A 24,889-nucleotide genomic window follows, 5' to 3' on the forward strand; every position below is an offset into this window, starting at 1 on the left:
AGCTTCACAGACAGAAGTGTTGAAGTGTATAAATCTTACACTGCTTAGAAATCTGAATTAGGTGAACATGAGACAAAAGGGCATGACTTACTATTTAGAATAGCTTTTGCTTGCTGCCTAAAGACAACATGTTCAGGCGATGTGAATTCCATCTACAGCATATGAAACCTATGTTTTGATAGTTTTCCTTTTGCAGGAACTGATTGTCTTTCCAGAGCTGATTGTAAGGACCAACAAAAACAACTTGGTTCTAACATACTATTGAAGCATGGGGAAGACTCTCACAAAGCCCCAACTTAAGAAATTGAAAACCAGATTTTTTTTTTCTTTCCTCTTCCTGCCCCCCCCCAGCAGTTTATGGTATAACATGGAAGAATGATTTGCTGCATACATTCAAAAAGAAAACTCATAGATATTGTTGACAGAAAACAAGAAATTGAAGTAACTGGTTGCATCAGTCATTACCATTAGTTTTAATACACAGTACAATAAATCTAAATACTGATTTTAAATCACCAGAATTGAATTCATTTTTACATTTCAAAATAGCAAATTTCTCAAAGTTCAATCCTGGCTTACATACAACCTCTAGGAAAACATAAGAAAGAAACAAGGGTTAAAAATATCTTTAAGCAATGAAGTAATAAAAAAGGCCTTTTCTTCACTCTTTTTCTGGCTCTTGCACTTCAGCGGTGAAATATGGTGAAGTGATAGCTTCTATCACTTAGACCTTCTTGCTAGACAGCATATCTTGTAGTGTTACAAATGGAACCACAAGAAGGTGTCTAGGGTAGGAATGAAGTTAATCAGTTCTTTTTCCAGCTGACACCACAGGAGGCTGAATATGGTCATGCAGCGAATCATGAATTTCTGTATTTTACTTGGTGTGAGGTGAGGAACAGTGAGGCCTAGAAATGACATAAGCAAATAAGCATCGTGGATAATAAAGATTCTGATTCTGACTGGCTGCCAACAACAAAAAAGCAGTTCTTCCCTGATTTCATCCTGGAGGTTCAGCAGAACATTCCTGGCTTCTAGATTGTTAAGAGCAGCTAGCAAAGGGTCCCCTTACTCTGCTTATACTATATCAATTACACTTTATTATCAAAAGCTATCAAGAATTTCTCCCAATTGAGTATTTCTTTAAGCCTGAATTTAATCATTGGAATGATTACAATTATGTTCCTGCTTTTTCTGAGGAGCCTGAGCTCCAGGGGTACCAACATATCACAGCCATCCTCAAAGCATCAACTAAACATCAGTCCAGTGTTCATTAATTCTACAAGTCTTTAATAGAATCAAACAAATACCAGCCTGGGTAACTTTCTGAGCAGATTCTTTTGAATGTATGTGTGCTGATACGGCCTTAGAGAAGGCAGAAGTCCTTTCCACTACTTCAAAACTGAGTTCATAGGGTTTTCAAGCTTTCTCTAAACTCTACTTTTTTCATAAAGGTGGCACAAGTTTTTTTTTCTATTGAAGACAATGTTTTAGAGACTAGGATTTTTTTTTTCTAAGCTTCCTAGACAAATCAGAACTGCAGGAACTGGAGAAGATGTTTTTTTTTTCACCTCATTCACTTTCACAAATTATTCTAACAAAATTAATGTCCTTGCTATTGCTATAGCTACCCTGTGAAAGGCCAGGAAAGTTTCTTCTTGTAACATCTGCATGTGCAGAAATACAAGTAATCCAGTATGTTTCTTCATGGACCATTACTCGTTAAGAACAGGGACAGTGAGACACAAAAGTAACTGTTTCGCAACACCACTGCAGGAGAAGAAAAGAATTCATTCTTCTCATCTGATCTTTGTTTTTTTTATTTTCTAGAACTTCCAAAATATCAGCAAGCTGCAAGCTCACACAGAAATATATTAAGCTAAGTACAACATGACCTTATGCACCTTCAGGCTCAGACTTCCAGAGATTTATTCAGACAGCTTTTCAACAAACTCTGTTCTACATCAACTAATATTCACTAAAGAAAGTTACATATTGGTATTAAATAGCTCATTTCACATTTCCAACCCAAATTACCTACAAGTAGTATGGTCTGATCCAGAAGCAAGAAAGCACTAAGTGAACAATTTCATCTGTAAGGGTTGAGAGACAGCAACAATGCAGCAGAACCTCCCACCAGTGCTCATGCTGAGCAATGGCTCTGTGCAAGCATTACCACAGCTTCCCTCACTGCAGCTAAAGTAGAAGCTGAGCACCAATCCAACCTTTGTTGTTTAAAAGAAATACATTAAAAAGGACATATAGCACCATTTTGCCTGTTTCTTTCCCCTTCACAGGGCTTTGGGGAGCCCTTTGAGAATGCTCCATAAACCTTCGTTTCACTGAATTTAACAATAGGTTTACACCAGACTACACTGCACTCTGCACACTGCTTCCTTCCCAGCACCACCTCAGGGCCTTGAAGCCTCTGCACAAGTTGCCACCTAAACCACTGACTCTAACCTGACTTCTTCCACAAAGGATGACACAGTAACCTCCTCTTCCGCAAGTGGCTTTGGTCTACTTTCTGTTGGACATATCACAGCTGAGACTGACCCTGCTGCCATCATGACAGAGAAACAAGGGGCTTTATAAAGCCACAAAGGGTAGTACAGTCTAATGGCAGTGGAAAGCCAAGCAAATAGTGCTGCTGCTGCTCGGCTGTAAACTGTGTTTAAGCACCTCAACTATGTCCAAGGCAGGCAGACACTTTAACAGTTTTATTCAGAAAACAACCATTTTAACTCTTAAGATTCTAAGTTGAGTTATTTTAAGAAAAAGGATCCTTTTTTTTTTTTTTTTTTTGCTGCCCCCATGTAGAGGGACACAGCTCTAATGGATTAAACTAATCTTTCCTAATCAGATTTTTCACAGCACAATTGGATGAGGGTAGGGTATATTTGTTTTCTATGTTCAGCTACATCAGCTGTGACCCATTTTTGCTTTGTGAAGCATGAGCTCCTTAAAAGTAAACAGAGAAAGCTTATATGGAGCCTATCATTTCACATGGGAGGGGAAAATGCTGCTTGGCCATCAAATTATGAAAATGTCCCTAGTAAACTCTCTCACAGCGCAAGTAAATATTTGCTAAAATTAACAGAATTTACAAATTACCTGAAAAGATAGCTTTGAAAATATGCACCCATGTGTACTGGGGGTACTCATGGGCCAACACTCTGCATTTTCAGGAGTAATGCTTTCCAGCATCCAGGCAATTACTTAACTGGCGAGGTGTTCTTTCTTACACATGTAGTAGAGCATGTCCCTACACACAGCCTCACTGGAAAGTTAACACAATTGATGTTAACACAATTTTTCCCAGGCAAACTGTAAGGGGGTGTGTGAATAACTATATCTATATAAGTATATAGACAAACAGATACACCCCTGTGCACATGTGTGCGTAGAGAAACCTACACACGCACAAGCCTGGGGTTTTCTGAGCTAAGTTTTGAACCCAGGTATCTTAAACTAGTGGGGAAAACCCAAGCTCAAGGTTTTTAAATGTTCCCCAATGTGCTCCAGAGAGGTCCATCCTTGAAAGAGGTAAGGAGTGACCTGAAGGACGAGAATGGGAAGTTCCAGTGAGCTGGGATCAAACCATACTTCTTGGATATAGCTGCTAGTAAAACACTTAAAGAAAGGAGATGGAAAGTGAGGATATGAGTTGCACTACTTGACTTTGACTATATGGCAAAGAAGAAGCTGCAAAGAAATGAGTGCACAGAAACTGGCAGAAGCTCTATTATTTACAAGGTTGCTGATATGTTTCAAGGGGAGTGCTGACAAGAAATTAGAATAAGGACCCAGTGAAACCTGTTTGAAATGCATACGTCTAAGAATCAGACTCCTCCGCACATTAAATACAGGCAAATGTGGCATCTTAAACACAGCCTGCCCACAGATCCTGGTGCAAACCCAGTGGTAGGTTAATCACCCAGATCTGTGGCTAAATAAGCACAAAGCACAGCAAGTGCAAACTCAGAAGGCACATTTACTGCTTCTGGTGTAATCCAGTTTACTTCACATAAACACTCTCCTGTCATCTGAAAGCTTTAAGAGCTGTGGAGTGAGGATTTTCCTCAAACGTTTCACATTTTGGAAGATTTAGGATGGCTTTTTATACTACTCATGAGTGAAAACACTTTCCAAGGATCCCATGAATCTCTGAACTAGAAACAGAACTCCGTTCTCCCTATGGAGATAAATGGGCATGCAGATAGAACATTTTATTTGGAAAGGCGTGCCTGCAAAGCATCCTTCTGTGAAATTTATTTCCACATTGACTTATTTATATAAAACATCACTGCTTGTTAATACCAGACATCCTCCCCAAACTTTACCAACAGAAAGTTGAAACGGTTTGTCCCATTTTCCCAACATGTTCAGTCTATGTGTACATTGACAAGTGGAATGGCCCAGTAAGACCAGATTTATAGGGAAACAGTGAGTGCTGAGGACCCAGACCCACACACTGCATGTCTGGGAGTTGTTTCAGATGAGCTCCAGCCTGGCCCTGAGGGCTGAACACACATGAGCAGTTGCAGCACACCCGGCACACTGCTGAAGCACAGGTTCCAGTTTGGTCTCTTCCCAAAAGAGATCACTACTGTGAGCTACAGCACCGTGTATATGAGTCACTTAAAAAGCACAAACATGCTCTGAATTAAGTTACCAATGTTAGCACACACACACTAGCTGCCGTCAGAGAGCATTTCATGTCAGCTTTCAGATTTACTCAGGGCACTGCTACGCTACAGAAGCTAAAGAATTCATGGATTTGCAAGCACAACTAGGACTCCTTAAACCGAAGCAATAAAAACATGGAAAACTTACTGTAAAAGCTTACCTCATGTGCGAGCACTGCTGTGCTATGTGAAAGGTTTCTGAAGGAATGTTCAGCTTGGCCGCACAGAAACACATATCTTAGATGCAGTTAGCGCTTGCAGAGTAACACTGCTCAGTTGTAAGGAGATTGTTTTAATCCCCTGCCTGATACAGCACAGCTCGACCTGCGAGTTTTAAGCACTCCTGAGTAAAAATCCTCGCAAACATCCAATATGACCAGCACAAAGACAACAAAGCCTGTACCAGAAGGCTGATGCTTCTGAAGGTATTTCCTCAGATCTAAACAAGCCACGTATTTGAAAAGATAGCCTCAGAAGGGCAGTGCTGGTAGCATCAGGGGCCTGCTGAACAAACAGCTGCCATGACTAATTAGGTCAGCAATCTATGAAAGTCAGTACGCTGCCAAAGCTTTAAGAGGGATGAGGCAGTGGGTTACAACTTCGGAAAACGCCATTACCAAGCAAATCTGACACGACACAGAAATGTTTTGCTCCCCTGAGGGAACGCCTGGCAGGGTGCCGCCACTTCCAGCACTGGTCACCTGGGGCAGGCAGATGGGTCACTGCAATCATCGAAGCAATTCCAAGCATAAGCCCTAGGGAAATCTGCATCAGAACCGAAACAAACAATAGGGGCCATTAGGAGCATTTCCAGTCAAAAAGAAAACCAGCCTTTTCCAGGGGGAACAGGCTCCGCGGGTGCAGCCTGTCACGTCCCGCCACAGCCCCTCACGGCTCGGGGCCCGCTGAGGCACTTCCTCACACGGAGGAAAGGCCTCAGCACTCCGGCCTGAACGAAACGCCGCCTCGGCACCAAGGTGCAAAACGCTTACGAACGTTTACACATTAAAAAGTCCCACACCGGCCCTTTGGACTTGATGATCTTAAAGGTCTTTTCCAACCTGATTGATTGTATGATTAAGCCTCACAGTCCCCAGGCGACGCTGCCCCGCTCTAGCGTGAAGCCCCCGCCACAGCGCCTGCCGCTGTGTAAGCAGAGTCACAACTCCTAAATAGGCTTCAAAAGTTGTCAAAATAAGCACTCCACTCGTAGTGCATACAAAAAGAGTCAAAACACATCACAAAGTAGGGACAGGTATAACTGACCTTTAGAAAGTGATGATTTGTTCATAAAATAACGTGGTTTTATGAGGCTCCCCTGCTGAGAGCAGCCTGACTCTAGGAAAACACTGAACAAAGACCCCAAGCACATTTGAACCATCCAAAACCTTTCATGCCAGCACGACATGGAAGCAATGTGGTAACAAGAAGTAGTAATGGGTATTATGACTTGGTTAAGGAACATTATTCCTGTTTATAATTCTCTATCCGATTACCCTGCCTTGGGGAGTACTGGATACTCTCATCGAACTAGAGAAACTGGTTTTATTACAGTTTCATGAGACATTAGCATATTCACCCACGACAGGGCAGAAAAGAATGAAGCTCACTGAAAATGTGATTCTGACACAGGCTTACAGCATCAAGAGTCCACTGGAAAGGAGAGAAATGAGTAAAATAACCAGTCCAAAAAATAAACAGGCAGAGGAAAACAAAGGGATGGCTTGTGCCTAGCCGAAAGAAAATACTGGAGAAGGGCTTTTTACTGGGACATGTAGTGATAGGACAAGGGGAATGGCTTTAACCTGCCAGAGGGGAGACTGAGATGAGCTCTTAGGCAGAAGTTCTTCCCTGTGAGGGTACTGAGGTGCTGGCACAGGGTGCCCAGAGAAGCTGTGGCTGCCCCATCCCTGGCAGTGCTCAAGGGCAGGGTGGACACAGGCTTGGAGCAACCTGCTCTAGTGGAAGGTGTCCCTGCCCGTGGCATGGATTGGAACTGGATGAGCTTCAAGGTGTGGGATTCTATGTTCAGTATTAGACATACACCAAAACACTTAAAAACTAAGTGAGAGAATATAGTTAATGGTAGTCCACAAATTAATTTGCCATCTTGTGGCCCTCATCTATACTGACCAGCATCATCCTTTCGCAGCTATGCTATGAGGTTCTGCTACAATGCCTGTAATGTTTCAGTAATACTATTTCAGCTTTTTAACCAGTTTTGTGGTGTTCCCTCCTCTCCCCATTTTCAGAGTGGAACAAACTCCCATCTACATCAAGAAGCCTTTATGCTTCCTCTCATTGTGCAACTTGCAATACCAGTCCGGGCAGGCAGCAGCATCTGGCATCTTCGGCTTTTCTGTAGTACAAGGCAAAGAAATTGCTCCTAGCATGGCCTTTGCCAAGAGTGCAAGTCATGTTTTTATGGAAGTGTGACAAGGAACCAGAAGTTCAGCTCTGAGTATATCATCTTTTGTTGTGGAAACTAAAGTCAGATTACATCTACAGAATGCAGTGTGGGATTTTATCTGGGGTATTTTAGGAAGAAGGGCAAAGGGAATGGAGTAGCAAAGACCAGTATATTTCTGTTGTAAAACCAGAAAACGGATGGTTTGCTTTTCCTGTCCTCTGAGCTTCTTGGTTCCTGTATCAGTAGAAAGTACCACGCTAAAATATCTGTACTCTATAGTACGTAAGCAAGGGTTAAGCTAATTGCAATCTCATTAAGAAAAGCATGCCACCCCCATCCCTGGAAGATAGATGCAGCAGAGAACTATACTATTGCAAAGGCCACATGTCTGTATTTTAATAAGTTAGAAGAAATCCAGATATAGAAACCATAGAGTCACTGAAATGTTAACAAGTTAATATATTTTAAAGCAAATATAACAGTGTACACATAAAAACCATTTAATACAAAGTGAAAACCGTTAGATGCACCTACTAATGCAGATTTTTGGTTATTTCCAGCTCTTTCACTGAAACTTGGAAACAATGCTCTTCATTTCAGTTACACAGTAAGTAGTGAAACTGATCTATAGCAAGCATATCACTAACTTTTCATTCACCTGGGAAAGAAACAGCACCACTGCAACTGCTAGTTTCTCCAGAAGGGCATCCAAATGAAACAGGCTGTGCATATCCGCCCCACCTGCTAAGCTATACAAGAATGTGGATTGATTGCTGCTTCTGAATAGTAAAGCTCAGTAAGTGCATCCTTCTGTACAAAAAAACCCCAAATATTAAAGTGACAACATAGAAAACTGGCAACAGATAACCATGTCTGCCTAAAATATACACATATGATACATCATTATGGGCCATGCTGGCCAGTACGTAAGTGTTCAGGAGCAAAGCTTTAATTGCACAGATTAGAAAACTGAACAAATGCTTTTACAGAGCAAAGCACAAGCTTTGGTTTATGCTTAGACAATGAACATTAAACCTTCCATTTTTATTATAACATCTATTATGAAAAATGGCTCATGAAAAAAAAATGAAGCTCAATGTCTTATTCAGTGAGCCCATTCTCTGTATTTAAGACTGGGAATGCATTAAACTGTATGAAAAGCTAGTGAATTACAAAGTTTGACTTACCTCCTTCACAATTCCCCAGCCCTCCCCCCCCCCCCCTTAAAAATGCTGCATATATAAAAATAACTCCAATATGGCACAAAAGTGGGATTCTCAAGGGAAGATAAAGGATAAAGGGGCATAGGGAAGCCTCCACTGGCAACACCAAATTGCATCCAGTCCAAGAAGAATTTGCACCCTATACAAAATGAGCTTCCCTGTGTTCCAGTTCTTGGATCCTTTTTGGTCTTAGTCTCTGGTAAGTAGGCTTCAGATCTGTGGGGTGAGTATCCTCTGAGTTAGTTCCTTGTTTATTTGTGGTTTGTTCATTATCACCTGATGGAAGTGCAGAGCTCCTAGCCAGTTTCACAGTATTATCCTGGTGAAGCACAGAGCTAGCACTGGCTAGTGCACAAGCTTTAGCAAAAGGACCCTCTCCATTTTGTTTTGATTTGTTAGAGGGTGGTTTATAAAATGTGCCTGGGGGTGGCTGCAATGTTCTTGGTGCCCTGACGGTAGTAAGAGGATTGGCATCAGCACTATTTCCTTCTGTTGCTGTCCTTCCTGACCCAGCTGAAACAGAATATGGCTTACTAAGAAGAATGGCATTGGCTGAATTGTTATCAGTGGTGCATGATGAAGACAAAGCACCTGCAGTTCCTCTCTCAAGTGCTCGGTTCTCCTGGGGCACATTAGTCACAATCATTGCTGTCCTTGCTGTGATATCATACTGTTTATATTGCTTGTCCCAAGTTTTGCGCAGCATTTGAGTGTCATAACAAGGAAGCCTGCAGCAGGTATTAGCAGCAGGGAGTGCCTTCACCTCTGAAACTTCTTCAATAGTTGGGCTCCTGCCAAGCTTGTCTGGACTTACTGCTCCTGCATTTTGTGAATTTCTCTCATTCAAAACACAAGGAGGAAGTATTCGGTCTACAGGTAGGCTCAGAGGCCGAGTAGCTGGCTTTGTCCTTGAAACCCGCAGTGGAACTTTGGTAATCTGACGGGTAGGTTTTCCAGGAAGTAAGTTAGCTTTAGAGCTGTCCTCACCTAGAGAAACAAATGAATCACCGTCTCTCTCTGAAGCTGGACTCACAGCATCACCTAGAAACACACAAATAGATGTGACTGGATCTTTGCATCACAAAGAAAAGTCAGCAAGACTTGCCAACAGACTATGAACTTTACTAATGATCCCTCAACAGCTGGTTTTCAGGTATACCTCATATATATACTAGGAGTATCTAACCAAATGTCAGCATTTCAGCAGCAGTAAAACATACTGTACAGATGTACAAGGAAGACAAAGGAGAAAACAGGCAAAAAGACACTACACTTTTTTGACTGATGCTTTCCCATCCCTGAGGATTTTCAGGTTTAATGTTTTGGAAAGTTGAGCTATTCATGACTGAACTGGTAGCACCAGCTGAAAGTCAGTATAATTAAAAGGGATCATGTATAGTTACTGCTAAATAAAGTGGATGAAATCATACCTACATTAAAACAAGCCACTGTAGCAAATAAACAGGAAAATATCTTATAGAAGACTGGTAAGTTAGGTTAGCAAACCTGGCTTTTCTTGAGCAGAAATGTTAACATCTAAAATGCTGGCAGCTGATGATTCTGTCAGAAAATTATTATTCCCAGCGCCTTCTAGTTTAGTTCTTGTGAGTGGCAATGATACATGTTCTGAGGGAAAACAACAGTCAAAACATGTTGACGGCTGGATATTGGTTTGCAGCATCTTAGTGGATTTCAGAAATCCACAGTCACTGCATGATTTCCTTTTTATTTTGTTAAAGGGAGAAACTAAAACTCTTACCAAATACTTCAAGCTCTGATTCTATAAACACAGGTTTCTTAAAAGCCTTTAGAAAGCTTTAAATCTGTTGCTCTTACAGAAGGTAAACAGTATATCAAGCAGTGATAAAGCACATTTTAGTGCTGCATGTACTATCATCTAATGCATCAATGGCTGCCTATTCACCCACCCCAAGATTAAATAAAAGCACACTAACCAGTTACAGATGTATCTACTTGTTCTTTCGTATTCTTGCTATTGTTTGATTCCAAAAACAATGCAGCTGTTTCTGAAGCTCTGCTTTCACTTGGAGTGATCAGAATACGCTGTTAACAAAAGTCAGAGCAGAAGTAAATGAGGAGGAAAGGCACTCCTTAACAACAAAAAAACCAAAACCACATAGATTTAATAGAAACAGGCTCTGAAATGCTGCAGCATTTGTCATAGAAGTTAAGATGGCTCAAGTGACATAGCAGCAGCACAAGAAACATCACTCACTTCCTTTACAGCAACAAACGACTTCGTCTGCTGCTGTGGCTCCCTCTCTTCTGCTGATAAAGCAACTCTTTCCATAAGGCCAATTTCTTCAAGCTGAGATATGTTCAGAAGTGGTTTCAATGAAACGTCAAATATCTTTTCATAGTATGTTATGAGCAGCTCCACTACCCGGGCTTGATAAGGGTAATCCACAAGTGATGACAAAGAAACTGTAGCATCCGTTTGACGTGGCCTGATCAGAGTTGGGCCAAATATTATGCCAAGGTTGCTGGCTGACATTTTATTTTCATCACACTGTTCTGTAACCCTGCACAAAGAGGGAAAATAACCCCACCAAAACCCCAAGAGTTAGAGTTTTACTACTACAGAAATATTTTGGGTATTAAAATATTATCTTTAGACATAAAAGAATGGAAGACAAATACTGAAGGTGGATTGGGTAGGCAGGTAGAATCATTGAAGACTACATTTAACAGCAGCTTAGATTAAATGTTTTCCATTGGTGCTAAATGGGTGTTTTCTGGCCCATTTGGTTAATGTTATTTGTGGCTATTTGGCATTGCTGTAGTTGGGGAAAAGAATATCTCTTTTGTCCTAAGCAATAACACAGCTGTAGCCCAACATTACCTATTTTTATTGGCAGTCACCAACTTGGTACATTCCCATCACACATCATCATGTGAAGTGAAATGTAACTGCAGAATGGTGGTTAACAGACATGATACAAATTCTAATTTTCTGTTAATAAACACCAAATCACTGCCCCACCTCGGTCATATCCTGATTGAAATCATACCTAGGTCCCTGTAGCTGCTACTAGGTACTAATTGCTGACTCCAGTGCTAGCAGAGAATCAAGAATAATGGAGCTCAGCTCTTTCCCTCCTTTCTTTCAATTTTATATTATTCTTTCATCTGAGCATTCATTACATTGGAAAACAAAACAGCAACTGAACAACATCTTCTAGGGCGTACACGGCTACTTCCTTTACAGCCATCAGAAGAGTATAAGAGTTCCCTAGTACACAGCACAGAACAGTTTATCTTTCAATATCAGTTTTCATTTAAAGTCTTCTCTCACCTGTGAAGATGTCCAATAAGGTACTGAAGAGTGTTATAGTTTGGTACAGGCAGTTGTTTCAGAAGATCTTTAATTTTAATGATGATCCTATTCAACTCAATACAGATGGACTGTCTTTTTTTTGATTTGGGGCTAGCTTGTTTAGCATCCAGTTCCTCATTTACATTCTGGCTTTCTTTTGCAAGTCCAATGAACTCATTGTAAAGCCGAAACAAAATCAAGGGTTCTGGAAGCTGAAGAACGAACATTTCAGAAGCATACTCATGTCTGAACTGTAACTTGTTTCCTTCCTTTTTTCCTTCACCTTTGTCTGGTCTAGCACTTTTTCTTAGGTGATGACATTGTTTAATCCTCCATTAGCTCAAACCACAGTTTGTCAAATCCAATCCCAGTCAACAAAACCACTCCTCCCTACATCTCCTTCAGATGGCTTTTGCTAGCTCTTTCCTGCAATGACTTCAAGACTGAGCATTTATCAGTACAGGTACAGACTTCAGGGAAGTGATTGCTGTGAGGGAGAGTGTTACGCTGCATATGCACAAATACCACAATAATAGAGCAGTTATATACCTTTTTCAGTCTTTGATAACATATTACATGCGGTATCAAATTTGGTCCATAATCCATTATTCAAAATTGGATTTCAGGACACATAAAGCACAATTTAAAATGAATGTTAAGTATTCTCTCAGTATGAAAATGAATACTAATAATCTTAAGTTATGATCCCTATTTAAAATACAGCCCAGTGCCTCAGACTGGTAGCACAGTCTCATGCATCTAATATGCAACCTTTTGACTTAAGTAGGCAGAGTGCATCTTTTGCAAATTTTTAAAAGCACTTAATGGTGATGATCATAGGACTGGGATGTTCATCTCTGCCAGGCAGTGTAAAGAAGAGGACAGGACCATGCAGCTAAGGATTAGTCCTTTCAGGGTTAACAAGTTTTCACAAAGACTCAGGAACTTCACTGGGCAATATCACAGCTTCATTCTTTCAGATATGTACTAAAACTGTTCTAGAAAACTCCATCACAAAGCTTTGAAGCTCGATTTTGAAAGAAAAAGACGGATAACCCCTCCTTAATGAACACAGAATCATGACCATTATGATTGCCTAATGAAATCTGGTAGTATATATAAACAGGAATATATTAGCATCATCTGCGTGATGGGAATATGGGAATGTTTTAAGCTTCATGTAAGACAGGCTAATTCAGTAACTAGGAACATTTTAGAAATCAAAGCTTCACTACAGTGTATAACCAAATGCATGTTCTGCATATAGTACTAGTACTTCAAGAGACATTATCCCCATGTGGAATTGTAATACAAGCAGCTTTCCTTGCCTCTGTCACAGGCTCCATGGGAAAATAAAGCAGCCTACTGCAAATGTACAAAGCACTCAAACTTCTGCTGCAGGACTACTAGAAAGGCTGTTCCCCCCCCCGCCACCGCCTTGTACTGATGTGCTACACTACTTTGGATTTCCATCTGACCTCTCAGGTGCATACCTGGCGAAGATACAGCTTGAGAACATTGCTGATATCATGTGCATAGAGTTCCGAGAGTTCGACCAAATCCTTGCCATTTTCAAAAGCTTGACAAAGCTTTTCAACTCTTGATTTGGCTCCATTCACACGATAAATGCCCTGAAATTAAGAGACCAGCACAACTCTGTTTTAATTTGAAAGGCCAGTGTAAAACACTGATGATACAAACAATACAGCATTAATATCTTAAGAGATTTCCATTTTAAAGATTGTTGGTACTGAAATTCCATAACCAAACTTGAGCATACCTTGACATTCAGAGCTCTGCTTTCAATTTCTGAGGTACACTTTTTGATGATGAAAGGAATGCCATCAGGAACGTTTTTAGCAGCTTGGGCAAATTCCACTCCAAACAAGTGAAGCCTTCCATGAAGTTTTTTGTGCCCACATTGAATAGCTAAAGTCTCTAAACACTTTTTATGGCATGCGAGTGAGCACTACAAGGGAGGAAAAAAAAGCACATGGTTTGATGCAATCTAACACCGTAAGAAATTTCTCTGTCACCCCATATGTGAGCAAAGATTTATTAATCTGTGGTGCTTTCACTCAGAGTTCACGATGATTCTATGAGCCACAGTTACTGTACTTATTTTATATGGAAAACTAATGCAAGTTTCCAAACCTCCTGACTTTACATAAATCCCAAGCTTTCCAACTTACCTCCTCACATTCAGCTCCATGAAATACCACTAAGCTGTCACATTCTCTGCATTTAGATGGAGCTCTCAGCTTCCGGAGTTTGTGTGTTTGTGCTGCTTTGGACATATTGGCATTTCTAAAAGGTCCTGGGGAATTTGCAGTTTCAGATGTCATATCATTTAAACCTGGAGAGAATTTCTCTGTTACAGTCATTCTAATATCTACTACTGAGGTAACATATTTAATTCTGATTTTTAGACAGAATTCTAAATAACAGCAACTATCAAAGTAATCAGAAACATTTCAATCACAAGGAAGCAAAACAATGTTAGAGTTTACATCACAGACATATTAACTGTCAGATCATCTTACATTAAAGTGGAATCAAACAGGAAGTTCTTATCATTAGGTATTTCAACCTTCTCCTGTGTTAATGGCAACTAAATATTAGGACATTTAATTCCAACTGCTCTGCTGTTCGGGCAGCTATTAATGAAAGTTTCATCCTGTGTATTTCAAAGCCCTGGACTAGAGGGTGAAAGATGATGTTAGTGCTGGCCTGTAGTGTTTCTGAAGTACTTAACATCAAAATATTTTCTAGAGAATTCCAAAACAGAAATCTAGAGAACATCGAAAACAGCAACTGATGCTTTTTGTGACCCATTTTTTTCAAGCAGTTTACTTAAAAGGCAACTCCGTGAACCAAAATCCTTTGTTTTACAGATAAAAACTTAACACATACAGTTAATTGCCCAGAAAGCTTCTGAAAAACTCAAGTATCGATTAAACAATACCACTCCAAGTGGAATTTTACATTCATTACACATTGCCGTGCCTTAAACCTGGATCTAAATTAGCACTGTTAACCACAGGCTGATTCCTAGAAGGCAAAGTATACATTTAGGAAATAAGGACTAACCAAAGAATTTCCTGAAGGCTTTACTGAGCCAGTGCCACGAACATTCCAGAGCTATTTATAAGTACTGCAGACATCCCGTAGAACTATTGCTGATAATCCAGTTATTCAGGTTTTAGTACCTGTGGCAACATTGTCTTTGTATAGGCAAAATTCATGTGAAAATTCGAAATGGTCTGGTCAATCTGGGACAGACATTACCAAACTTGCTTATCTAAGTGGAAAAGGGTAAAATCCCAGTTATTACCCTAAACATTTGGATCTACTTTTTTCCAGTTTGCCGGTTACCATATCTCTGTATCTGTTTAGAAGGGATCTTACATAATGCAGTGCCATGTGGCTGATTTTAAATACAAATGTCTGGAGGGAATGGTGAGTGGATCATTTATGTTTACCTCAGGAGGGTGAAGACACTAAAAATGTTCAAAGGCTACTCATATAGTCAATCTAAATGTACAAAGACAATTCTGCACCACTTCATTAAGATGACCTGAACATTATTCTTCAGCTCTCAACCTCAACTGGCTGCACACTGTATTGAAAAGTTGGCAATCAGAGCCTTGTTAATGGACTTTTCTCTCAAGCACATTAAAAAGAAAAGCCACACTCTACAACTAAAAGCATCTTCTAGGGACTTCAGGTATGGAAACAACATTACCACAGTCTGAAGGAGATGGCGGCTCTCTTTCATCAAGATCATCTGCAGATGACATAGTACCAGTGGAAGGTGTTCGGGGAAGTCGTCTTTTAAAATCCCCTAGCAGATGAAAAACATATTAGGGAAGCTGTAAGTATCAGTTCCAACTTTCATTACAGGCTCTATCCAACACTTGCTAAGCTAGCACTGTCTTCATTAATGTCAAACAACCCAAAGAAAAGACTTCAAATGAGGGCAGCAGTGAGTATAGCTGTACCTGGGCTAGCAGATGGAGAATCCATGGATCGTGACTCACTGCTTCCCCCTGCACTTTCAGAGTCACTGCACATTCCTCCACTCTGGTTGCCAACCGACCACGATCTGAATGGTGGTGGTCCTCGTATTGCTTTTGAAAAGAAAATGCACAAATTCCAAGTGTCAAGGACAAAATTACATAATTTTTTATTTAAAGACTATGATTATATTGAAAATAGGAAAATGCTGCAAAAGTTACACGAACGACCAATAGAGTGACAGAAAACAAACCACAGGATATTTACTCTAAAGCCTCAGGATGCAAGAAAATTAATTCAGAAATTTGACACTTGGGCTTCTGTAAGACCTGAAATCACAGTATTTCAAACAACCCCCTATGGATTCTGAATTGCTAAAGTTAATCAAAGTGATTTAGTACATTGAGCTTGACAGTACTTGCTGTTTGAATTGCATCTCACCTTTCTTGTCAAAGAATCTAAGACATACAGGCAGTATTCCATTTGTCCTTACACTCAAATACAGAACTGCTTTTATAGGCTTTGAACTTTAAAATACCTTTTTTACCCGCTTCTCAGTGCTTCACACTTCTGACAGTGAGACACCAAATACACAAGACTAGTATTTTCTGTTTAAAGACTGAACTCCAGATGAAATACAGAACTACCTTGCATATCTGTGCTGCTGGAAGATCTCTTCTCTCCAATCTTTTGTGAAGGATGATAAACAGGGCTTCCCACATCATCTAATGTCTGAGCAGGGAAGTCTCCTGAACACTGAGATAAGTTACCATGGGACGTATGGACACTGTTGCTTGATTGCTTATTAAAAACCCTTCAGAAAGAAAAAGAATAATTTTGAATAAATAAATGAGAAGCAATGTACTTTGTTTTTCACCCCTGGGCACTAAAAAGACTTCATTTAGTTACTGCTTGTGAACATACATGGATGTAACTCAAAAAAAACCACAAACTGGACTTGAAAAAGACAAAACCAAGCAAATCTGTACATCTAAATATCAGAATAATTCAGAGCTATTGCATTCTGCTCCTATTTCCTCCAGAAGTTTCTCTGGGCAGCCATGAGGACCATTCGCCTATAAACATACTGGGGTTAAAATGCTGTGCTTTATAAAGAAGTATGGAAAATGTGTTGAAGCTGGCAGAGAGCTTACAAAATCTGCTGTCGAGATAGGGACAGAAAAGTGTTAATGGTAAGTAATGTAAAATGCTGAAGCACCCTGTGGACAAAAGAGTCTGCTAGCCAAATGCAGCAGTTAGGAAGCTGTTCTTTAACCAGTTCTACCCTAACCAGCCGAACAAAAGAAAGACTTAAAAACATTCAAGTTTGCATTTGTCCAAGCTACTGTCTCTTAAATCAATGCAGGCCTAAGCAATAACAGTGATCACTTCAAGTCCATGAAGAATCATAAGGCCACATCAAGGAAAACAAAAGGCAGGAGAGAGGAGAAAAATCACACTCCTATAAATCCTTAGCAGTAAATAGCTGTGAGAGCACACAAAGAGTTTGAAATTTCATGCTCATCAGTTTCTCCTCAGGGAGCTGCACAGTTAAATCCCCCTCAGTCAGAGTTCATGAGTATAACCTAAATCAGTCTTAAAAGGCAGGAAATTTACAGACAAGAACCAAGAATCTCAGCTTTAACTTTGAATTTCCTGGCTTTTGTTGGTAGAAGTCTGACTCAAGCTTAAGTTTTTTTGTATTTAGCTTCCTTTTGAAAGACGATGACGACACTTTCCTGTACAACTGTGAAACACGAAGATTGGAATGGATATTCTGGTGCTTTAGTGCCAAGAAGACTGTTTTACAACAAGTTAAAGGTGCAAAAGCATTTGGCACACCCCTGACACAGAGGGGTTGTCCATTTTGTCTTGTAGTCTTTACTTCCACATTAGCTGGATCTTTAATGGGTTAACATTAAAAGTCCCATTTCACACAGGCTGGGAAAAAAAGCAATCTCTAACACAGGGACATGTGGACTTTGAGCTTTTTTTTAGTCACATAGCACGAGACAAAAATCAAGCACCACTTCCTGCCAAGAAGTTGCCAAATGTAAACAATGTGAAAGAAGGTATGTAACAGTAAGGGCTGCAGCATAGGGAAACTACCTCCTCTGGCTTCTTAAAGTGATTATCAAATCCTCCTGCCACACCACACTAAAATGTACATTTTTCATATTAACCAGTATCTATATTACAATAAGTCAATTCTTGCACAATTGCCAATGTCTTAGGAAGTCTTACTACACAAAATGACATTCTGCTTTGGAATGTGAAGTCAGGTTTTATGTCAACATTATATATGATTTTTTTATACATATATATATAAATATATAAAATATATATAATCTGCCAAAAGATAAGTCAAAGGGGTAAAGAATGGTAAAGCACGGTAGAACACCAGGGTTCATTTACTTCCTCCAAAACCAACTGTTGCACACACGTGCTTAGCATTTAATTCTAACCCAAGCAAATAACCACTTGTAGTTTGGGACTTACCCATCAACCTGGGAACTCTGGGTTTCAAAAGAGCCTCGTTCAATAGGAATACCTTCCTTTGGCAAACTCTTCACATACTCCGAATACTGCTGACCAGGGTCATAGAGTTTGGCACTTTCACAGAGGGACTGGCAGTTAACTGGAAGAGATACAACCTGAGCATGCTGCAGCTGGAACAGATTAACTGTTGCCTGTTGGGAGAAAAAAAACACTTTAATATTGTAGATCATTTAATACACATTTCACTTGTACATTTGTCCACCCAAATTCATATCCCAACAGGGAATCATTTCAACAGTAGGAGTAGATAAAATCTAGAAAATAGTAACAGTTGTAGGGGTGGATTTTGTGCAAGATTCCTCAAACAACTGCAAAAGCTTCATCTGTAGTATAGATACTGGTATTCCTCTTCTCTCTGGGTTATTGAACACTCCAGGCAGCAAAGGCAGTTCCAGGGGTCTCCCACTTTGGACTGAACAAGGATTCAAGGTTGAGCAAGGATTTCTCCTACCAAAAAAGGATTTTTCATGCTCTGGGGGGAATTTTAGTCACCACTACAGTGATGAAGTAGTTGGAGTTCCAAACCCAGATGAGGTCCATATCACCTCAAGACAAGAAAGGAACCAAACTCTGTCCCAACAGAACAGGTTAACTGAACACTTTGTTAAATGACATAAACCCTCTAAAATACTTCACCACAATGCAGAGACCAGGGAAAGGGGTATACACGGCTGCTTCTTCAGCTTTGGGGTCGCAAAGTTGTTTGCAATTTAAATATACTTGAACTATCAAATTTGTCCAATCTTTCTACCCATGGGTTGTTTTTTGGGTTGCTTGGGGAGTATGCTATGTGTACGGTGTTTTCCATTTCCCCCCTCAGCACTACATTGTCTTTGTCTCATCTAAAAAAGTACACATCTATTGGTATAAAGCACTCTAAAGCTTCCTTAAAAACTGCATATGTACATATACTGGCTTGATGATTTTCTTTGCTTATTTACGTGCATTAAATTAACACATTAAGTTAGGTGCAATGAATCCTGTAGTAACTGAACTGTCATCAAGATTAGCAGGCTCCATGCTGCAGCGTGTTAATGTCCGTTCTGTACTTCAGCCAAACATCTTTGCTAATGCACTGATGAAAATAATGGGAATAGGAGCTGTACTCTTAAGCAACAGGAGAGTGATGCTACTGCCATCAATATTCTTAGAGAGGTTTTACACAAATCGAGTAGTCACGGTTCTTGCAAGGCAACAGCTCATAAAAACCCCAGAAGTATTCATGACATGTGCAAACACCTTTGCCTCTTTCAACTCTTAACAGAAAGAGCACACCACAAACATATTAAAAGTTTTCCTTCCTTATCTATTGGCTTGACCTCTGTCCTTTGAAAGCTTTCTATTTTAAGCAGTTAACACTGCAGATAGGACCTTCTCTTAGTCTTAATAATATCTCTGTGCCAAACATATTTTCAAAAGCATGCTTACAGCTTTAAGAGTCAGATCACACTGGTAAATCAGCTCCCGAAGCTGTGTTAAGACATCACTTTTAAAGCTTTCCAAATAATTCCTTTTCTCTTCAACCTCTGCCATGCTTGTTTTATAGTGTTCATTGGCCTCTTCAGCCTAGAGGGAACACAAGTAGAAAGGATTGATAGACTACACACCTTGATACTAGAAGCAAAATTAAAAACCCCCACACAAGATGCTTGTAATTGGAAAGCCCCATTTAGGATAAAAGCCCAGAAGAGCATAGCGTCACTAAAATTAAGCATTATGAACAGAACACTGGCTCAAATCCTCCCATTGGAAAAGCATGATTAAAACCAGCACAGCCTTAATATAAGAAGCAAGGAACAAAACTTCTTACTTTTTGAAGAGCTTCCTCTTCCAGCCTTCGTTTTTTTTCCAGTTGCTTGCTGAAATCTTTCACAAAGCTTCCACTTGAGCTAAGCTGTTCCTCCTCAGCACGAGCAGTGCAGGATTTGGCCTTTTCATACTCATCTTGACGCTGTGTATATAGTGATTTTGCTTTCCTTACAGCAGCTTCCAGCTCTTGCTGCAAAATATAACAAAGGAAAAAAGCAAAAGAATGAATTGTTTTAATTTCCCCTTTATTTAATGTGATGCTTAAAGAGGTCTGTGCATGGCAATTCAAAGTACATAGTCATAGAAAGATAAACTCTTACAAGTATGTCAATGAAACTGAGTTACATGCCACATCCAATAAGCTCCATAGATTCAACATATGAATTTCAGTGTATAACAGCCTAGTTTGAAAGTTTCATCCTTTTTGAAGACTTTTATCTTCGAACACTGTTAGAGAGGAAAGAAATACCAACCATTTTTTTCTGTTCTCGCTGCCAAAGCTCCTTGATATCTTTCCTTTGTCTGTCCAACTCATTTTTCCTTCCAAGAACAGGCTAGATAGGAAACATTAATAGAATATGTCAAGGACTTTCAGCCAAGTCTGTTCTTTTGAATCATCTGTGCTATACAAAGCTTTTTTAAAACCTAAGAATATCTTGGTCTGTTTCTTTTAAGCTTACCTGCACAAATTTGTTAGACTGGAGAGCAGCAGCTGTTTGTTGCCAAAGCTGATTGTTCTCAATATCATTTTGAAAAGCAGTAATGAATATTGATTGGAATGGCATGTAATCCTAAAATTACACACAACACAACATTAATGGTAGAAGCATGCTGATGTTCTAAATGTCTGCATAATTGACCTAGACTTTCACCTAAATTTCGGAAAGAATTTATATCTTGCATACAGAGTTCGGCATGGATGTAGAAAATGACTCATTTCTCAGCTACACTTAATTTTACTAGCAAAACACTTAAAAGCCTACAAGCCCAAATGACAAAGCATATGGGATACTAAACAGAGAAAAGTCTGTTGTGAAAAGTATAAGGTCTGCGTTTTCGACAAAAATAAATGTATATATCCAAATTTCCATAGCAGATAGGAACACATAAAATACAGCAGATTTTTTAAACCAGTGATTTACAGAAGAAATCAATTCTGTATCCACTTAAAAAGTTTCACATTTGGGCAAGGCATCCAAGAGGTATTAAAGACTTTAAAATCAGGTCCTAGGACGTACTCACCTGGTGTCCAACAAGAGCTTTAGCAGTTTCAGCCATTTTTGCTAAGTTTTTAGCACACTCCACTTCTGTAAAACAAAATGCATAATTACTGTTCACGCTAACAGTTGCGCCACATGCTAAATGCTTGCTACATTCTCTCTGTAAAAGGCTATAGAGGGGACCACCTTCACTTTGTTGCAGGCTTTTAATTACAGGAAATGCATGATAGTTCTGCCCGCTTCAGCAGAACAGCTCCTAATTTAGAAATCACATTATTGACAGTCTGCAGCACAGAGGCCTGACAACAGATTGAATTTCATCATGACAAAGCTGATTAAATGCCAGAAAGAGCCACTCACCCAAGCTCAGCTTTTTTTCTACCCATGCGACTACATCCTTGGTATATTTTGACCATGCCTTAGCATACGACAGAGCTGATTCGATTCCGCTGTCATTTCTCAGGAGCATGCTGTCAACCTCCTCTGCTCGAAGATGTCCTGAAAATAAAGCATCCGACACAAGTGAATTTTAGACATTACCACATGCTGAGAGCAAAGCCAGTATTAGCCAACTGTGAATGCTTAAGCAGCTCTGACCTGGAGCTGGTCTTTAATGCTAGTTGACTCTAAACAGGACTGACAGAGGTTTTAAAATACTATGACCCTTTAATTTGTTCTATCTGTAGTAGTCATATGGTCAGCATAACTTTCTTAAAGAAAGTGAGCCACTGATCACATGCTGACATACACAAGTGCTTCAGGCCCTGGTTCTTCCAACACCCCCAAAAAGCAGCCCAAGTTGGTTACTCACAAAAGCAGAAAACCCCTGCTACAGCAAGTTTTTTACAGTGAAGTTTTAATGGTAGCAGAGGTGTAAAAAAAAAAAATAAAAATGACCAAGCAACTTACAACATTTTAGAAGATCAAGGCACAGATAGGCACACAGAATATTGTTTATTAATATTAAATGAATGGCCTACCTTGAATATCATCCCTTTCATGCAGTGAACCCCCAGATTCCACAGAAAGATTCTCGAAAGACTGGTGTACAAGAAACAAAGCATTAAGTTAGTGAAGGGAAGCTCTCACTCAACTGACAGGCTAACAAGAGAAAAGGCATCATCTGCCCCTTTCTTTTTTAATGCAGATAAAGCAACAAGCTGTACTGTAACTCCCTCTCAATCTAAGGCACAATAACCTTCCAAGCTGTTGACTGAGGCATAACAAATAGCAAGGAATCATTCTATACCTTTAAATCAACAGTTTTGAGAGGCCGAGACGAAAGAGGCAATTGTTTAACAAAATGGGCTGATACTGAAGTGAGCTCCAGCTTTTCTTAGATCCCTACCTATCTTTTGAAAAAGCATTTTGCAGACCTCATGCCACGTACATTTAACAGACACCATTCTGCAAGCCTTTAGAATCCTGCCTTTCTTCCTCAAGGGAACGAAGTCGGAACTTTCTCCTCCTGTGCACTGTAGGCACAACAGCTGACTGGTAACACTTGCTAATGAAGCCCTGACAACCAGAACAACCTGACAGGATTTAATCCAATAATAAAAGGTATTTAGCACAAGATTTCATCCCTACCTTTGTGCTCACATCGTGTTTTGCTACCCCTTTAACTGTGGAAGGTGAACTATTTGCAGGACTGTGCTGTAGAGCACACCACTGAACAGATTTAAAGGAACAAGTTTAACTAGTAACCACAACCCCTTTAAAAACAAAAACCCAAAGAAAACCAAAACCCTACATCATTTTAAATGAATAAATTACTTTCAAAAACTCAGAAGCAGAGAGCACACAGAAGACACAGGCCAAGAAATAGCTGCAAAGTGGCCTTAAACTTTACAAGAACAGCTTGTTTCCATTTTAGACTTTGGTGCCATTTTACTTTCAGACTTAAAGCACAGTATCAAGAAGGCAATAGGTTCTTCTACGTTTATTTGCAATGTAAAAGGAAACCGAACATAAAGCACACAAAAATCCCTTGATCATTGTTTACTTCACAGCAAAAGCAGCTTTTCCATATACCAAAACATGCAAAGTATTAATCCCCAATTACATTGTGCAGGATTAAACTAAAGAACAGCTCCATTCCTAAGAAAGTGGAACACTAGTACAATCGTTGTCTAATAAAAGAGAGGTTTGGTAAAATGGAAGCACCTTTTCATGAGGCCCTTTTCCATGTAAAGCTATCAACTAAATGGTTAAAAAGAAATCAAATCTGACTTTAGAGATGGGTCAATATTCAGTTGCACAGAAAGCCTGGACATTCCCAGATTTAGTTCTGATTTGGATACAAGATATTACTGTCTTCAAGTAGATTTTAAAGTAGCATAAAGTTCAGGGAGAACAAATAAGAGGGGAAAAAAACCCATGCTTTGTGTTAACTCAGGAGGCACTTAGAAATCATGTTTCTAAAAACTATTTTCCATTCTGTAAGACCCGAATCATTTCAGTCCCAAGCAGAATTCACCCCTTCCAGCAATTCAGGCACACTTCTAGACAGGGCCATTAATCAATGCTCATTCATCCATCCATCCACTTTCACCCCACTTCAAATACGTAACACTACGTTTTAAAAGCAAGCACGCGGACAACCACTTTGTACTACACCTTATGAGAACCTGACCCACACAGCTTGCCCCCTCAAGCATCCTATTACTGTGTAGATTTAACTTCTCAAACCAGTCTCTTGGGTCTTTTTTCCCCCATTACTCAAGAACTCTCTGGGTAATGTCTGAAAGAGGCAGACATCTGCATGCATTTTAAAACCTTCATCCTTCCCCTTTATTACGCTCTCAGATCTACAGAGCATCAAATAGCATTCAAATAGCTTGTTCAGTAATGAAAGGTCACACATGCCTGTCTCATCTCTTCCAATGTATTCTAAAGCTCTTCTGGTTTTAATTAAAAAATATCTTTGCTTCCACCTTGTCCTTCTGGTTGTAGTACAAGGGCTATTACATTTGCTATTACATTTGCTAAGAGGGGGTATACATATCATTTAACTTAAGCTTCCAAGTGGAATGTCTAAAGAATGTAGACTCCCCTGCAGTCAAGACAAGCAAGATCAGCCTCCCACTACCCAGCTCAGAGCAATCCTATCCTCAACAGCTTAGGTAGGGAGGTCCCTAATGTAACAAGCAATTAAAATCTCTCCCATTAATTAGCCTTCACAGCATTTACATGTTGAATTCTACCAAAATGCTATTCTCAAACCTTAAAAGATACAGCTAGCTGCTATGTTCAACTACTGAATGCACACATCTACAGGAACAGTTGATACAGCTAAATAGTTTGCATTTAACTCCTCCTGACACTCAAACTCCTAGTTTGCCTCCAAACTGCTCTCTGAACTTCAAATCAAAGTGAAATGCTTCATCTGTTACATGTGCATTTATCTGCTTTGCCGTAATGCACTTAAATCTAAGACAGATTCCTAAGAAATCAAACCATATTATTCTACCTGCTCTAACATTTGTGATTGTTCCCTTCCACATTAGGAAAAGCGAATGATGATACAAAAAGGTGCTTTTAAATACAAGCCGGTGACTTCTGAAGCATCTAGAACAAAATTCCTTCTTCATTTCACTGTATTCTAATCTCCCCTTGGTCTTCCC

General features: G+C 39.8%; 1 protein-coding gene across 5 annotated transcripts in view; it reads right to left on the reverse strand.

Moving 5' to 3' along the window:
- Positions 1–7,537: 7,537 nt before the first annotated feature.
- ARHGAP29 (Rho GTPase activating protein 29) overlaps positions 7,538–24,889 on the reverse strand; it is a 53,077-nt gene continuing 35,725 nt past the window's right edge. For 2 of the 5 annotated variants that reach the window (XM_062630543.1, XM_062630547.1), the window contains 19 exons: positions 22,244–22,304; positions 21,624–21,761; positions 21,286–21,350; positions 20,724–20,834; positions 20,517–20,597; positions 20,045–20,233; positions 19,663–19,800; positions 18,175–18,365; positions 16,323–16,489; positions 15,660–15,788; positions 15,404–15,502; positions 13,851–14,014; positions 13,439–13,627; positions 13,152–13,289; positions 11,638–11,870; positions 10,558–10,864; positions 10,277–10,385; positions 9,828–9,947; positions 7,538–9,362 (listed from right to left, as the gene is read on the reverse strand). In XM_062630543.1, coding sequence (XP_062486527.1) covers positions 8,461–9,362; positions 9,828–9,947; positions 10,277–10,385; positions 10,558–10,864; positions 11,638–11,870; positions 13,152–13,289; positions 13,439–13,627; positions 13,851–14,014; positions 15,404–15,502; positions 15,660–15,788; positions 16,323–16,489; positions 18,175–18,365; positions 19,663–19,800; positions 20,045–20,233; positions 20,517–20,597; positions 20,724–20,834; positions 21,286–21,350; positions 21,624–21,761; positions 22,244–22,304 — 3,531 coding nt within the window. In that variant the 3' untranslated portion in view covers positions 7,538–8,460. The remainder of the gene's footprint in view (positions 9,363–9,827; positions 9,948–10,276; positions 10,386–10,557; positions 10,865–11,637; positions 11,871–13,151; positions 13,290–13,438; positions 13,628–13,850; positions 14,015–15,403; positions 15,503–15,659; positions 15,789–16,322; positions 16,490–18,174; positions 18,366–19,662; positions 19,801–20,044; positions 20,234–20,516; positions 20,598–20,723; positions 20,835–21,285; positions 21,351–21,623; positions 21,762–22,243; positions 22,305–24,889) is intronic. The other 3 variants (XM_062630544.1, XM_062630545.1, XM_062630546.1) reach the window with 3 other exon arrangements.

The sequence above is a fragment of the Pezoporus occidentalis genome, unplaced genomic scaffold (genome assembly GCF_034315485.1).
Source record: "Pezoporus occidentalis ecotype Australia unplaced genomic scaffold, CSIRO_AGI_Poc_V1 ctg356, whole genome shotgun sequence".
In the NCBI taxonomy this organism is placed as follows: Eukaryota; Metazoa; Chordata; class Aves; order Psittaciformes; family Psittacidae; genus Pezoporus; species Pezoporus occidentalis.